This window comes from Sturnira hondurensis, unplaced genomic scaffold (genome assembly GCF_014824575.4).
Source record: "Sturnira hondurensis isolate 20B ecotype Veracruz unplaced genomic scaffold, ASM1482457v3 Scaffold0021354, whole genome shotgun sequence".
NCBI classification, from domain to species: domain Eukaryota; kingdom Metazoa; phylum Chordata; class Mammalia; order Chiroptera; family Phyllostomidae; genus Sturnira; species Sturnira hondurensis.
Genome location: NW_028093985.1, coordinates 7,813,137 through 7,830,060, shown reverse-complemented (window position 1 = coordinate 7,830,060; position 16,924 = coordinate 7,813,137). Strand labels below are relative to the sequence as shown.

The 16,924-nt window shown below is 45.1% G+C and overlaps 1 protein-coding gene across 4 annotated transcripts in view; it reads right to left on the bottom strand.

The window, feature by feature from the left end:
• Positions 1 to 3,292: 3,292 nt before the first annotated feature.
• RASGRF2 (Ras protein specific guanine nucleotide releasing factor 2) overlaps positions 3,293 to 16,924 on the bottom strand; it is a 188,293-nt gene continuing 174,661 nt past the window's right edge. For all 4 annotated transcript variants that reach the window (XM_037032149.1, XM_037032150.1, XM_037032152.1 and 1 more), the window contains 8 exons: positions 16,848 to 16,908; positions 16,437 to 16,540; positions 13,797 to 13,881; positions 10,956 to 11,153; positions 9,614 to 9,693; positions 8,208 to 8,325; positions 7,590 to 7,658; positions 3,293 to 5,570 (listed from right to left, as the gene is read on the bottom strand). In XM_037032149.1, coding sequence (XP_036888044.1) covers positions 5,478 to 5,570; positions 7,590 to 7,658; positions 8,208 to 8,325; positions 9,614 to 9,693; positions 10,956 to 11,153; positions 13,797 to 13,881; positions 16,437 to 16,540; positions 16,848 to 16,908 — 808 coding nt within the window. In that variant the 3' untranslated portion in view covers positions 3,293 to 5,477. The remainder of the gene's footprint in view (positions 5,571 to 7,589; positions 7,659 to 8,207; positions 8,326 to 9,613; positions 9,694 to 10,955; positions 11,154 to 13,796; positions 13,882 to 16,436; positions 16,541 to 16,847; positions 16,909 to 16,924) is intronic.

Here is a 16,924-nt window from a genome sequence, read left to right as displayed (position 1 = left end):
AAACCTCTATGTGATTCACAGCAGACTCCAGATTCCCGACAATCCTTCAGACACGATCCTTGTTGTATGTCTTTATTCCTCTCCATCATTGCCAACTCTCGTCACAGTCCAGGGGCTGCACCCGTCCTTCATAGCCAGCGTGGTCACGTGGCTGGCTCTCACCGTAAGGACAGGAACAGATGTGAAATACACAACTTCCACATCATTTGCTTCTGAGGAAATCTGTTTGGGGCTTCTTTCTTTTCTGTCCCTCAACCCTGTTGGAGCCTGGACATCGCAGGACCCAGACTTACTGACAGGCAAGGATGGCCAAGGAAGGAGGTGAAAGGAACCAGGCTTTCTGATTCCCTCCAGCCTGAGTGCTCGTTTCCTGAGTGGGAAGGGAAGCTGAGGGGATGGGAGGAACCCAAATTCTTCCTTTTCTCAGTTTTGCTTGTGTTCAACAGCTGCCTTATGGTCTCTTCAGCCCTAAAGATTAGGACAACTTTATCTACATGTTAAAACAAAATATTTTCATATATATTATTCCACATAAAAATGCAGTAATTCTAGGGGCAGATATGAGTCTTATTTTATAGATGAGGAACTTGGCCTCAGAAGGCCCAGGAGCCTGTCCAAGGTCAGAGCTGGTGGTGGTGGCTCTGGGCCTCCCCCCCCCGAAGCTTGTCTTCTCCCCACAGCCTGTTCACCAGCACTGAGTTGACATCAGGCGAACAGAGCTGTTCGGACAGTATTGAGCTGTGTGTGCCCGGAGGCAGCCAAACACGGGCCAGGGTGTCACAGGAAAGATTTATACTCTGGAGAGACAGAAGGACTAGATGACCCTTAAAATCTCTTTTGATGTCCTTCAAATTATCTGATTTTGAGTACCTGCAACAGGAACTTCTGGTTTTCCCTCCTGACTTTAAAACACTTCTGAAGGAGTGTATTGGTAAGAAGAAGACAAAGTAGAAAAATACAAAAAGAATTAAATGAAGAGACTCGTGAGACATTTGAGATTTCAAGAAAGGCAAAGTTTAATTTGCATATAGGCAGAGCCCACACCTTGCGTGGCAAGTGTTAGGTTGCAGCACAAATCCCTCCATGGGAATCACAAGTCAGCAGGTTCCCAAAGTAACTGGACACAAACAATATGCTTCTCAAAGCAGCACGTGGGTCTCTCCATCACACACACACACACACACACACACACCCCAAAGAAGTACATTTAAATCTTCTGCAAAAGAGAAATGAGGATGGTAAGCATGTTATCTCACATTTGGACAACACTTTACAGTTTACAGTCTAACCCATTTTGTCCTCATGACAGTCCTGTGAGGTAGGCAGCACAGAAATTACTAGTAGCTCCATTTTGCAGGCGAGATAACTGAGGCTCAGAGAGGTGTCTGCACTGGCTTGAGGGTTCCCAGCTTGTACAGGCAGAGCTGGGCCTGGAACACAGGGCTAGGAAGCCTAGTCCAGCGATCTTTCATAACTGCCTTTCTAGGGGAAAATGAAATGGATTGTGTAAAAGACAGTGACTCACCATCATTAAACAGAAGTTATTTTTCTTAAGATAAGTACAATCAATCCTAATGTTACTGTCACGCTGTGAGGAAGCCCAGATGAAGAGTTTTCTGAATCATTCATGTATTTATGCCCATGACAAAATGATCGTTTTCTACTTTCTGTTTTCTGTTTAGCTCTGCTCTGCCTTAATTTTAAGTCACTAACAGAAACAAAAATTGACACTCGATTAGATCTCATTGATTCGAGTCTTATTACCAGGATTCACAGAGTGGCATCTGCAACCAAGTCCTTATTTAAACTGACAATAGGTTGTCTTAGTGAAAAGAAATATCTTACTCATTCATTCCTTCTGGCTGTAGACATTAACCAGGTTCTATTATTTAGCCATAAGTAATAGTTATTTTATCACATTTAAATAGCTGTAAAAATGATAAACTTTACAGGTTGGACTTTTAAAGAAAATCTTATACTTTAAAGTGAAAGGAAATATTTTTTTCAGAAATAAAATCAAACTTTGAAAAGAAAAGCAAACTAAAATCTTTTAAAATAAAAGTTAATTTTATTGAGACTAATCCCTTTGATTACATTTCTCTTTTTAGTTAAGAATTTAAAAGTGGCCCAGTCACTGCAGACCCAAGGGTCTGTCTCATACAACATCTTGGGAGAAGCGGTGTGGTCATCACACACCCCCCGCACTGGAACATAATGGATTTTTCTCTTTCAAGTCATTCAGCATCTGTGAGTTTCACTTTCTTAAAGATTTTATTTATTTATCTTTAGAGAGGAAGGGAAGGAGAGAAGGAGAAAAATATCAATGTACGGTTGCCTGTCGTGAGTCCCCTGCTGGGAACTGGCCTGTAACCCAGGCATGTGCCCTGACTGGGAATTGAACCTCGATCGTGTGGTTCGAAGGCCCGCGCTCATTTGTTTTTAAGTAGTACTTTAAGATGTGCCGACATTTCACAAACAGTAATTGGGACTTTGTGTGAGAGCCACTTAAAACTATCGCAGCATTAGTTTAAAATTCCCTCTTTAAATTCCTTCAGAGAAAGACTACAGAAAAGTGAGGACAGTCTACTTCATGCCTGAATCTGTCACATAATATACCGGCCTAAGGAGGAGACCTGTCCCAGTAGCAAACCTGGATGTCTTAGTTAATAACCAATGGCATCCTCTAAAAGCCCAAGGTAATTTCATTGACATTACAAAATGGGAGTCCTCGTCTGCAAGCATGAACTTGGATTTTACTCCTGATTTTATGGATTAAATTTGCAACAATAAAAGTGTTTGCTACTTGGTTGTTAGAAGCTGACCTCCCATCTACTCTTAGAAATGGGTCTCATAAAATGGAATACAGGCAAAATGCAGCCCGGAGTGCAGGCTCCAACAACACACACAAAGCTCGCAAAGCAGAAGAGGATGGGTGCTTTAACAATAGGAAGAAACATCACAAATTGCTCTCGGGGATTTTAAATGTGACCGAATTGAGCTTTTTTAAATGTGCATTCCTATCCCCACTGGCCCGCAAATGGTGCAGGTCATCAAAAGGAACTCCTTTGGAGGCGGAGTTCTCTCACAGCTCCAGCCAAGTGACTCCAGAAAGCAGGAAGGACTTGTAAAGCTCAGGAATACGCTAACGGTCTGCACAGCAACTGCTAGTGCCCATAGCTGACCACTAGGGGGCGCTTCCAACATTCTGCAGAAATAAACATGAAGGCTTTGTCACTACTTGAAAACCCACATACCAAAATTGGAGGACCGTTTACAAACCCCTCTATCTCCTTTTTTCTTTTTCTTTTTTCATAAAAATGGCTGCAGTGACTCTGAACCATATGAGTCTAAGAAATACGGGTCCAAAATTCCAGGGAAACCGCACACCCCCCCTCTCCCCTCTGGAAGACTCTGGGGACTTTAAGGCAGAATCAAAGGTATGGATCTTTCCAAGAGTTGTTTTGCCCAAAAATCCTGTGTCTAGTCCTTTCACTGATTGTCCTGGTTTTCGTTCACCTTCTCAGACTATGATTTTGAGTCAAGAAAGTTAACCTTTACTTTCTTTTCTTCTGCAAGACCTTGAGGTGCTTGGTGCCGTTGACATACCAGTCCAAGCCCTCGGTTTCTGAACACAGAAATAAATCACAAGTTATGCAGTTAGAAACCAAAGAACCCATGCTTTGTGTCATGCGTCAGGATGCTTCAACCTCTTAACTGAAACTACAGAGAATAAACAGGCAACTTTTTGTAGAAAAAAGATAAATAAATCATGAGCAACCCTCCTTGGGTTTAGTGCTACACCTTTGGCTAATATGAGCTATTGAAAATATTTTTGGAATGGTCTTCAAATATTATAAATAGTTTCTTTTACTTCCTTGTTACTTCACTATATAGTTATGTACAGAGATGGCCCTTCCATGCAGGAAAATTGTATACATTCTCCACCTCTATGCTGGCCCTTCCACTGGGCCTTAGGAGCCAGCAAGATGAACTTGTTAGTCAGCTGTTAGCTCTAACAACATAATTAAAGTGCAAAGAAAGAGGGAAAGTAGCCAGCCAGATCAATTTTGTTCATTGTCGACATCGATACACTCCATGCCTCTAAGTGGAAAACGTCAGGTGCAATAGGCTCAGGTAACAATAACCATATTTTTTCTCTTCCTTCTTTTAAAGCAGAGGTCTCCCTGAGAAAAGAAGAAGGAAGTAAACACAAGAGAGCCCTATTTCTTCAACAACTGAAAATCCTGGGAAAAGTGAGGTCACTTTCCTCTTGCAGGGTCGCAGGAGGAACCCCGACAGCTGGTTTTTCTGGCATAACAGCTGTTGAGTGGTTGGACCCATTTCCCGTACACATACAATATTTTCACTCAAAAGTATAAAAATTTTAAAACAAAGACGGTTGGGGAAGAACTGTCTGCCAATAGTATGTGGAAGTGTGGGTTTTACAAAGAAATTCCCACTAAACAACTTTTTAAAAATACAACCCATCTTCATAATGAGCCTACAAACGGTTTGCGAACATTGGAAGAGATTCACTCATTGTCACGAGGGATGAAAAGAAGACAAACAGAGAGTGAGGGGCAGAGACATCCCTGTGCGACACCTCGTCAACTCAGCACTGAAACCCGCCTTCCCCACAGCACTTTGTGGCCTTCGTCTCATTCCACAGTTTTGTCGGTGAGGCCCATGGGCACCTTGACGCAAACTCTGCAACTGCCCTCAAGGGCGTGGCTTCTTGGCACAGCCGTGGGAAGAAGCCCCCACCCCACCTCATGCAGCCACTGGCTGGAATCCTCTGGGGCACAGACTACTGAGTTTCTAATTAAAGAAATGTTACGTACAAATCCACTTGGCTTTCATCCTTCTTTCCTCTCCTGCTGCCTAAAGACCAGAAAGCAGTTTCAGAACATGCTGTCATTCCTCCATGCACTGAAAACCATGCGCATGCTGCAGACTGAAATCGCTTGTGTGTCGGCCCACCCCTACGAAGGAAGCCTGGCTTTTCTGGAAGCTGGTAACAAAGGAAATGGAATGGAAGCAGTTAAATCTTAGGAGAAGACTGGGAGGTGCACCCACACCAGTGACGTGCCAGAGAAGCATCACAGGCCTTGCTCGCGAATCCTCATCCGCAAGTTCTAACAACACGGGGCGGAGTCTGAAATCCACCCTCTTACCTGTGTCATTAAAATGACCACCGAATCTCCCATCATACATTCTCTCATGCAGAATGTGCCATCAGCTTTACCAAATATCATTCTTTCCACCTTCCCACCCAAGTCTGAAGTCTCGGTCCCAAACAGCAATGCTTTTCCTGGCTGGGAGAAGAACTCCCGTTGGGTTCCTCTTCTTCTGTGGACCAAGGGGCCTCGTCTCCATCCTGTCGGTCTTCGCTGCACGTGGGCGGGAGGCATGGCACGCACAGTTCTGTCTGCCCCCCTTCCGCAAAAATTCCACAGACTCAGGACAAGGCCAGTTCTTCAAGCAGAGAGCCGGGGTTCGATTTTTAGCGACAGCTCATACAGCGTGTCTTCATCTATGATGAGGGCTTTGTCAAGCAAGTACTGAGTGACCTGGAGAGAAAAAAGGAAATCCTAGCTTTTAGTTTTTTCAGGACATTGGTTTGTGCCTTTTCTGAGTGGAATCTGACACAATTCAATATATCCTCTTAACATACAAAATTTTATATAACTGAGAAACTTATGGATATATTCTCTGTGTATAACAATAAAATCGAACATCTCGCATCCTCTCCCAACTTCCCAGACCCTTCCTTCCTTCAAAAGGCACACCGTCACCATTTGGTTCGTGTCCCCCTAAATGTCTTCCTGTCTGTCTAGAGACTGCACGTGCTTACAGAAATTTTTTCCCTTCTAATCATAAGTGGTATCATATCATGTCATTTACCCTGCTCTCATCTCTTAACTGTAAGCTGTGCAAGCCCCCTTGCCAGTCCACAGAGCTCTAACTGCTGCACAGCGTTAACAGTGTGATGTGTCAGAGTTCACGTAACAACTTCGTGTCCATGGGTATCTAGCTGCTGCCCATGTTTCAGTGTCGCACAAAGTCAAGGTGAAACTCCCACGGCATGCTTCCCAGCGCTCATGCGTGTGTGTCCCTCTAGGGCAGGGACTAGAAGCAAAATGGAAGGAAATGACACTGAAATGAAAATGTTGGGGCATGGGGCATTTCCATGTACATAGCTCTTCATTTTTGTTGAGATATAACTTAGATAAGCGAGATTAATAATTTGGTTAGTTTTGACAAATGCATACACCCGTGTTAAATACACAAAATCATGATGAAGAGCAACTTCATTGCCCTAGGAAGTTCCCTCATACAACTTCCCAGTCGATCTGCTCCCAGAAGCACCCAGTGCCCTGGTTCCCATCACCGCACGTTAGTTCTGTCTACTCCAGAACTCCAGGTAAATGGAACCATCCGGTATGCACTCTTTTGTGTGTGGCTCCTATCACGCAGCACAGTGTGTTGAGATCCACCTATTCTGGGTAGTAGTCTGTCCTCTTCCATTGCTGAGTGGTATTTCATTTATAGATACACTGCATTTGTTTATCCGTTCATCTGTTTATGGACATATGGGTTGTTTCCAAATCATTTAAATGTTTCTTTTTATATGTAGGTAATGAACTCATCTGGAATTTATTTTTGTAAATGGTGTAAGTTGGAGAGTCAAAATTCTTTTTCCACTTACCAAATGGTCAATTTCTTTCTAGCACTTTTTAAAAATGCCTCCTTTATTCCATATTAAATTTTCATATGGATGAAATATGCATCTGGACTTTATTCTGTTCTATTTGATTTGTATTCTTATACCTGCATAATCCTATTTTATTCACCATAGTTTTGCCTCTCTAAGCTTCCTTCCTTATTAGTTTTAGGATAAGTTTGTCAAGTTCCATGAAGAGCAAGGAAAACTGGCTATATGTTATATGGGAATCTTTTGTATTACCTTCCCAATTTTTTTGTAAAGCCAAAACAATTCTAAAAAATAACATCTATTAAAAAATGAGAAGAAGGGAAAAAGGAAAGAGGGGAGGAAGGGAGGCCAGTGTGGCTGGGATGGAGAGACGAAGGGAAAAGGGGTATACAATGTGAGATGAATCTTAAAAGATGAGTAGGTATCACATAATGCAAGACTTCTTCGACATAGCAAGATATTTTTCTTTCTTTATTGTAAGAGCAATGGGAAACCAATAAAGTATTTTATGCAAGTTACAGACATGTTCTACCTTATGTTTCAGAGTTCTGTCTGGCTGTAATTTGTAGAATGGATTTTGCATTCTAGGGTGAATGCAAGTAGACCAGGTAACAGATAATAGTAGCTTAGACCAGGGGTGGTGGTGATGTAGACAGATTCAAGATAAATGTAGGAAGTAAAATCAATAAAACTTGATGATAAACTGATGGGTTTTTTGGCCTTGTTTTTTCTTAATCAGACTTGCTAAAGATTTGTCTATTTTATCAGTCTTTCCTGTGAGTCGGCTTTTGGCATTATTGATCAACTCTACTGCTGTTTCTAATTCATTAATCTGTTTTTTCTCTATTACATTCTCTCACAACCACAATATTACCTTTGGCTGATGCTCTATTCGATAGGAAGTCTGCTGGAACTGGCGTATCTCTCGGACGATGTGTGATATCTGACAGAAAAACAACAAAGGCAAAGCAAAAGCATTTTCCAGTATTGCAGCATGACCTTCTGGGAGCCCACCCCTGAGCGGGTGGTCACCTCCTCTGGTGCAGTAACTGAGGCTCTGCCCAATCATTCCGTATGCTCAGGGCTTTCTTGGCCTTCAATGAGCTGTATGAAATGCTCACAGCAAGAAGAGACTGAATTCACAATCAGGGAGGCAGCTGGCACTGGGCGGCCTCGAGCTCAGGGGTGGAAAGCTCTGCGTGCTAGGGTCCATGAGCGCCTTGCTTCTCACTCGGTGCTCAGAACATAACTGTTGAACAAGACGCCTTCAGTATCTGTCACTGGTCAGTCTTAAACTCCCTTCCCAGAAGCTTTCTTCCCTACTGTCTTTGCTCAGCTCGAAATCTCAATCAGCCGATATCAGGTACTAGACCCAGTTCCACCATCTCATCCACTTCAAAGTTAAAGAGCAAGCAGCGACTTTCATGGCTTAGCCCCTTCTCTACAAGCCAGAACAGTCACTAAAACAGGCTGATTAGGAAATTGCACCTACCATTCTCATTTTGGAGAAATTGACAAGGCCTTCCTCGGTAAAGTTTGGTGTCCCTTCTTCAATAAAGGCCAGGTCTGTCAGGTACATCCCCAGGTAAGGGACAGCGGGCGGGTTACAACTGCAAGACCAAGAGACACTGTTCTCACGCCCATTCCCATCAGGTTGATGCCCCACCTCAGTTAACCGAGAAGAATAAGGTCTTCTAATTCCAGTTCCTTAAGCTGAGTTGTAAACACATCTTTTCACAATAGAATAGAATACAAAATTACAGCCCATGCTTTACAATGTGTTTGAGACAATGGCACCTTCAAATGATAGGAGAACTCATAGACAGATACAAAACACTTGCTAGCAGTGCTTGTCAGTATTTGTTCGCAGAGCCTGTAGATTGGCCTGTAGGAAAACCCTGCGTCCTCACCTCATTAAAGTGCAAACGGTCAACCTGAAAGAGCTGGACGGGAAAATCAATGCGGTTAGAGCTTGTAAAGCTTGTGTTCCGTTTTAGTTAGTATCTAAAAGCTGAAAGCATAGCTGTAATTAATATCACCACTGCACACTAATGTGAGACCTTACTTATTTTTTGTGTGTTGTTTGTTTGTTTTTGAGGTGGGACACACGGGGTCTCCTCAGAGCCTAGAGCTGAGAACAGGGGCCTCTGATGCAGAGGGAAGTGGGTTCGCGTCCCAGTGCGGCCACTTACTAAACGGTGTTGGGCTAACCCTCCGACTGCAGTTATGTCTCTGGTTAGTTGTGAGGCTTGAATGAGACACACCAAGCACTTAGCATGGAGTCTGAAACGTAGTGAGCACTCAGTGACCAGCTGTTGTATTGCTGCTGTTGTTACCCCCGAGAGTCTTGCACTGGTGGCACCGCAGGGCCTGTGTGCGGACTGTAGGAAAACCAGTTGCAGGATAGATTTGATTCTCTATTCTGTTCTGTTCCATTCTATTCTCTCTCTTTCTCAACAGAGAATGATCCAGCAACAAAAGGCCAAAAGTAGATAACAATAATGGAATAGTTAAATAAAAAATATCACAGGGTATCATTATGCTTAAGCTGGAAAATGGGGACAACTGTAATTGAACTATGATAAAATAATAAAGAAAAAAATTAAAAAAGAAATGCCAAATCAAACTTTTAATAGTAAATCATGGTTTGACTTACTATGGTGATATTTGCTTCTTACTTGGAATACCCTGCATACTGTGACATACCCACACGACACCTACTGTATAAATAGTATTCGAAATGACAAGGAAAGTCAGAAAAATGTGAAAATGATGGAAGTTGTTTCCTGTTTGTTTTTCATTACAGAGCAAAGTAGGAAGTAGGCCACTATCTGTATATGACATAAATTACTGAAATATATTTAGGAACTATAAATAGTTTAACAAAGGCAGACATACTTTTTAAGGGATTCTCTGAGATTTTTAAATCTTCCTTCAGATGAAACAGTCTTCTGAAGTTTGTCCATTAGAGCTTTTGTCTAGAAAGAAAAAAAATGACTCAGTATGTCATGAAAACTCTCCTATGGTTTGATAAGATAGTAAGTTACCAAAAGATGCTCGATTCTCTTCCACAATGGCAAATTGTTGTGATGTGATATAATTTGCAAGATATCAAGATATTATTTGATACAAGAAAAAAGACAATTGGAGAAGAAAAAGTGACTGTACTACTGAACCAAAAAGAGAGGAAATGTGTAGAAGAGGAGAATGGCAATGTGTGAGGAACTCGGGGACCGAAGGGGCTGAGAAGCACGTGCGGAATGGGACTTTTAGAGGCGAAGTCTCACATTGGGGGGGTTCATGATGAAGCTCTTTGAGTGTAATTTCCAAGCCATCAAAGCTCACTTCTGGCTGCTTGGCTATGGAGTTGCCTGTGTCCTCCAGTCCAAATCCTTCCTCCCATGATTGTCTTTATCAACTTGTTAAAAAAACATAGCTGATTCGGACCAAGAAATGCAATTGTTGTCAACACAGATCTGGACTTCCACGGCATGGGAGATTGGGCGGGGGAAGGATCTGCACTCAAGCAGCCCCCGAGTCCGAGTCCCCGCAGCTGGGCTGGGAAAGCAGATGCCCAGGCTGGGGGCCCTCAGGCTACCCTGTCCCAGGAGCCTGGGGCTCTTCCCAGCATGCCTGCTGGTGGAGCAGGCCAGCAGGGAAGTCTGGGGGGGGGGCGGGGGGAGGAGACCGTGATGGACATTATCTGAATGAAAGTGATAGGAAGGGTCAAGCTGAGTCCAATGAAAAGAAAATTAAGAAAGCTCAATTTCTGCACATCTAAGTCATCATGCCAAAACTTTAAATTTACTATGTGGGTAACAACGAAAGAGGTGAATGTTGAGGCCCTTTGTCCTGGTGTTTGGTCCTAAGACATCCACACCCTCACTTTGGGGGAGAAAGAGTGGATTCCTTCAGCATCCCTTGAAATCAATGTGCCCTCTCTAAATAATTCAGGCAACAACTCCTGACTGTTAACCACATTGTTTGAGACTGTCCCCAAATATGTTATAATGAATGTTTGGGGTCGTATTTTCTTCTCTAAATGAACCATTTAGAAATGCACATGAGTGGAATCAATTAAGTAATAAGAACACAGTAATTACCCACATTGGCACCTTTCTTTGGCAACTGAGCTGCTCATTTCAGCTAATTATTTCCTAATTAGTACTATTTCTCCTGGCTCAGGTCTCCCAGCCTCTCCTCTCCTCGGCCCCAGGATGTGTGGCACGCTGCCACTCACCTGCTTGGACACCTTGGCCCAGGTTTTCTTCAGCCTGTAGATGGCACTTCTGTTTAAGGCGGAGGTGATCTCCAGCACGCCGTTGTAGTTGTGCAGGCAGCGGCAAATGTCCGCCACCGCCACCCACTTCTCAATTGCGTTGGCGCGAGAGCTGACATCGGCGTAATTCATTATCTGGGAGGCCACGAGGTTACTCATCTGAGACAACGGAAAAGGCCACAAGAGGTGACTAAGAGCCCAAGCAATGCATTTGGGTCAAATACCCGAGTTACCTGCAGATCATAGTCCATATCTGGATAAAAACTTTCTGAAGTGACTAAAGTCTGTGATAATTATAGTGAACAGAGGCAAGAGAGGCATTGCTTAGAATCAGCTTGTTGGGGGAAGAGGTGACTTTGTCCAGTGGTAATTTTGATGAAGGAGTTGTTTGCAACAATTAGTGAGGAAATAGAGTAGAACGAGCTAACCCCTGAGGATTAGCAACCTTTGCAGATGGTGGGTTTCAATTCTTGGGGCCTCTCCACAGGCTCCTTGCCCTCCCCCCCCCCGGGGTGTGGACTATCTACTCTCGGAAGCCCCAGTTTATCACAGAGAAACAAGACGCGTGACCTCCAATCGAACTGTTTCTCACCTGATCAACTCTCAAACTGGAAACACTTCAGTGAATGGAAGAGAGAATATTTTCTCCTATGTATTTGGTTGAATTTCTTTCCACCAGCAGTTAAAAGGACCTAGAGTGTCAAGGCTGAGAACTACAATTCTGTTAATAAAAGCCAAGAGAAGAAGCAGTGGCTTAAGAAGCTCAGCACTTAGAATACGGAAAGGAAAGGGACAGAATAGGATTGATGGCTAAAAAGGGAACAGGGGTCTAATACCGCATCCGTAGGCCACATTGGATGAGTGCAAACATTCTTTGGTGAGTCTTTAAGTGCTGAAGATCTCACAGTGCTTCCCAATGATCAATATGCATATTTATTTCAAAATTACTTTGTATTCAGCACCTACTATGAAGCAGGCATTCTTTCAGGTGCCAGAAACAGAAAGACATAACTCTGCATCCCTGACCTTAAGGCACTGAGTCTAGCTAGATGGGAAGGGGAGGGGGTGGGCAGATATAAACAGTAAATGCCACACGGCAAAATGCAAAGCCAAGTCTGCACGGGGGCGGGGTGGGTGGCGCAGTGGAAAGTGGAAGGACACATGGGCATCTGGCCTAGCACAGAGGAGGCTCTGGCACTGAGGTCGTGGGCTGCACTGAGTCAGTCGCTGCTTTCCACCACAGCCAAAGTGCGTCTGCACAGGGACAGAGGTGGGAGGCACGGTAAGGAGGATCTGGCAGCCACCCGAGGAGCCCGGGGGTCATAAAAGACAAGGATGACAGGTGAGCCCAGCTCTTGTAGGTCAGGTGGAGCAGATGAACCACATCCGGAAGGTGAGGGCAAGCCACTTACAAATTTTTGTCAAAGAAAGTACCATCATTAGGTTGGAGTTTCAGAGGAGCTTTTCCCAAAGTCCTGCATGAGGAGTGGGTTGGAGGGCACGAGAGGGCAGGGGGTATTGAGTTAGGAGCTCCTGGAGAGAAAGGAGAGGCCACATCAAGGCCACAGCAGTGGAAAAGGGTCTGAGACATATACAGACTTGGGGTTCACTAATACATTGGGGGCGGTGAGGGTGGGTAGTCAAAGACCACCTCTAGTTTCTGTGCTTGGGTAAGAGAGGGCGTGGTGAGGCCATCACCTCTGACTGAGGACAGAGAGGAAGACGAGGAAGCAGGCTTGGCAGGTCTGGAGTGCCAATGACGAGTTCATTTGAAAATTGCTGAGGGCACAGCGCAGCAGTCATCGAAGTGGAGACGTGGGTGTGGAGCTTGACCCCGATTTGAGTGTCCGCCGTACCCCGGGTGTGTGTGTGTGTGTGTGGTGGGCAGTGGAGGGCCCCTTTCCACAGCAGGGGCCCCGCTTCCCAGACAGCAGCTGAGACGGCTGGGGGTCCCGTGCCGCGGGCAGCAGTGGCTGTGGCGCTCACGCGTGCTGACGTTCACTCAGCTCGTGAGTGCCCTGCGAGTGCCCTGAGCAAAAGCGCTGTTTGGGGGATCTCCACCGTTGTTTTGTGTTTTGATTCTAAATGACCTGTTCATTTACCTATGGGTGTTCCTGGTAGTCTTATTTTTAAAAATATATTATCAGCATTATTTTTACTGTGGTTGAGTGTAACTGCAAACTTCCCTTTTGCCTGGAAAGACCTGAAGACACTCCGACATCTGTGGTTCTAATTCAGGACCAAGGCCATTAGAACAGAACAAATGAGGAGCGGTGGGGACACAGCACCGCCTTTTACTGCTGGGGAAAGCAGAGCAGGGAGATGGACCAACACCCGTCACCACGCACACGGCCACAGCAGCAATGTCATCACACTCAGAGAGGTCCCTGCCACCCTCGGAATGTGCTCAGTCATGATGAGGAAGAATGGCGTCCACCTAACCTTACTGTCCCCTTACTGTCCCCACCAGGGACCAGTGACACATGCTATTTATTCCGTTAGAACTAGTCGATCTAGGACCATGAAGTAATAATGACTGTGATGAAAACAGTGAACACCACCCTGTGCACGACTGAGCACTCAGCAGACCTGGGTACCATCAAAAGCGAACCTCTTGCATCCAGAAGTTCACTGAAAATTATGACATCACTGTGAACTCTTAGAGGAAATTTAAGTTTGTCTTTAACATTACTTCAGTTCTGCTTTAAATGTGAGTAGCTTTATTTTTTAAAAAAAGAATCTTCAGACCCTGATATTCACCTTCCTATAGCATCCCAATGTCTTACTTTTATGGTTACTCACATCATTGAAGTGTTGGCTGGTTTTCATAATGTAAGGTGTTCTTTCATTTTTATCCGGCTTCATCCAACCCTGCCCAAGAAACTCTCTGCAAGTTCAAAGCAAAATATAAAACCAATTAAAAAAAATTTAAATGGTCAATTATTGGTGTGAATAACTGTGGACATTATACACATTAAACTTGACATTGCCCAACAGCAGCTGCTACTGACCATCTCACATGAATTTCAGCTCAACTCGAGCATTGCACTACTCCATGCAAAAAAGAAAAGATTGCACTACTCCATGCAAAAAAGAAAAGATTTTTCAGTTTCCAGCTTTCTCTTATAAATGCTAAAAACTTTGTCCCTGTTAGGCTCATTATAAAGGCTTCTCTGAAGTTGGAAAACAATGACCCACACAAGAGGAATAAAGAGGCTAAGTACTAACTCAGAAACCCAGATTTTTTCCCTGGATCAGCTTGTTAAAAAAGTGTAAGCCTTAGCAGAAGGTCCAAAAAATGAATCACTACCAAAGATGTTAATCAAGAACAGCATGTTTCTCTCCACTTTGCTCTGACGATCTCCAGCAAATGTCCATTCCATGGGCAGGATTCTCCTTTGTTCTCTCCCGAGCCCAGGACAGGACACTATGGCAAGGGCTGAATAAACAACCTCGCAGTTACCGAGTTACGGTCCATCCACGTGACGAAGGCAGTTGCAGTGGAGGGAGGTCAGCCTGGTGGAAGGCCTGTCTTCCAAATAACACCCCTGCTCTCTCCCATCGCCCACAAGCAGGCCACCAGATCACAGCTAGCGATGGACAAATGGAGCACACAGGACTTACGCAGCCATTGCAAAACATAACTTGACACATTCCTAATCCAGAAATGCTGACTGAGTCTCTGTGCGAGGCATTTCGTCCCTCACTGCTGGTGGTACTGCCCCATCCTGCAAGGCTGATGGACAAAAGCCGTGCCAGTCTCATGGGGGATGAAAATAACTGGTANAGCAGGCCACCAGATCACAGCTAGCGATGGACAAATGGAGCACACAGGACTTACGCAGCCATTGCAAAACATAACTTGACACATTCCTAATCCAGAAATGCTGACTGAGTCTCTGTGCGAGGCCCTTCGTCCCTCACTGCTGGTGGTACTGCCCCATCCTGCAAGGCTGATGGACAAAAGCCGTGCCAGTCTCATGGGGGATGAAAATAACTGGTAGATGTTCACACCAGCACAAAGGGAACAGAGCAGAGAGGGTCCCAGGAAGAGACCACACCACGGGCCAGCACGAAGGCTTGGACTCTGCTCTTTCTGCTCCCCCACAGAGGTCACACTCAGGTCCCTCCCGAATCCTCACTGCACTGGAGGGGAGTCGGGAGGTGCCGGGGAGAGGCACTGTGGTTCCTCACTCAAGTCCTCAAATAGTCACTGGGTTGCTTGGTTTGGCCAGTGGGCCATATTTCTATTTTAGTTTTTTCACATTTATGGATTGGTCTATGAGTGCTGGAAGAGGGGGAGAGAAAAGATGAAATACATAACATCTGTGGGAGCACTTTATGTCCGGGCTCCTTGTGTGCCTGCGACAGAGCTGTGGCTCCGACCCCCTACCCACCCTCTGACCACCCATCCTGCCACACCTGGCCCTCCATCCTCACGGGTGTCCTCTTTCTGCACACGACATGCTCTTGTCTCTTTTCTTTTAATCAACATTCTTATTGTTGTACAAGTATAATTTTCTGTACTTCTACAACAACAACCTCAGCCTTCCCCACCTCCATCCCTGTTTCCACATGCCCCTTGTTATTTGTCCATGTGTCCTTAATAATTGTTCCTGTAAGCCCTTCCCCTTTTCCCCTGAAATTCCCTCCCCTCTCCGCTCTGGTCACTGTCAGCCTGTTCTCAATTTGACATGCCCTTATTTCTTCCCCAGCCCTCCTTTATTCTCAACTTAATTTTTCATTCACAGAGGATGTGTGCCAACAGTTGCATTTGCCCAAACAAAGGCCTTGCTTGTGGGTCACCAAATAGGACAGCTGGGAGGGGCTGTCGGACCCTCACGTACTCTGCACAGGAGACACCGGAAGGCGGTATGATGCCCCTGTGCTCTCAAAGCTCAGCAACACTTGTTGATTTATGCAAGTGGGTAGCAGAGTTTACAGCATGTACCCAAGATCAATCTTTCTAAAAGTCTTGGGCCACCCAAAGTTATCTAGGATTTTCTTTGAAAATTCAGTTTCTTGGGCCTCACGCTAACTGGAACCGAATCTCTGAGGGACAAATCTAGGAATGTACATTCTTAACAAGTTTCCCAAATGATTTTAGACACACTGAAATCTGAGAGCCACTGTTACAGCTGTATGGAGGTTTCTGGGATGCAAGGGTGTGAGAGTAAAGAAAAATGTACGTTCTGCACTACTCACTGTACAAACAGAAACTCAGGTATGACCATCTCGAGAGCCCCCACTATGTCCCAATCAATATTTCCAACGTGAACTGGAACCAGTAGACATTCAGTGGAACCAAACCATTTCAAGATGGACTCAAACCAAGTCTGCTGGACTCACACCTCTGCCCACTCATCTGCCTTAGGAATCACGGCAACTGTCAGCCGGCTACCCCTGCCTGAGAGGGCCAGCCGCGGTACGGGCAGCACTCACTCGTAGGGGATGCTTCTGAAGATGATGTGGTCCAGGAGGGTGATCTGCTCAGCCAGCTCCATGGCTGACAAGGTCTCAAAGCACTCCGCCTTCGGATAGTCTGCCTGCGAGAGATGGGGGCAGAGGATGAAGCTCACGGGCGCGCGGCTCCCATCTGCTCGGAGCCGCTGCCGAAGTACAAGGTCTGCCGTAGCTGCGCGCCACGCAGAAAGTGGTGGGCAGGTCAGAACTACCAGCCAACATGCATATCGAGGGCCAGTGGCTGAACGACACACCAAATCTGGTTCACCTGACAGAGCTTCAGGGTCAGAACGCATGGTCGAGCACCCTGTGATCAGGGCAGGCACACTGCTGGCCTTGGGGCGGAAGTCTGCACCCAACTGTGCTGGACAAGATCATGGGTGAACTTACCAGCTGGATTATATCTTCTAATTTGAGGTGAATGTCATCTTGATCATCTTGTGAAAGAGCTCTAAAAAAAAATCAAA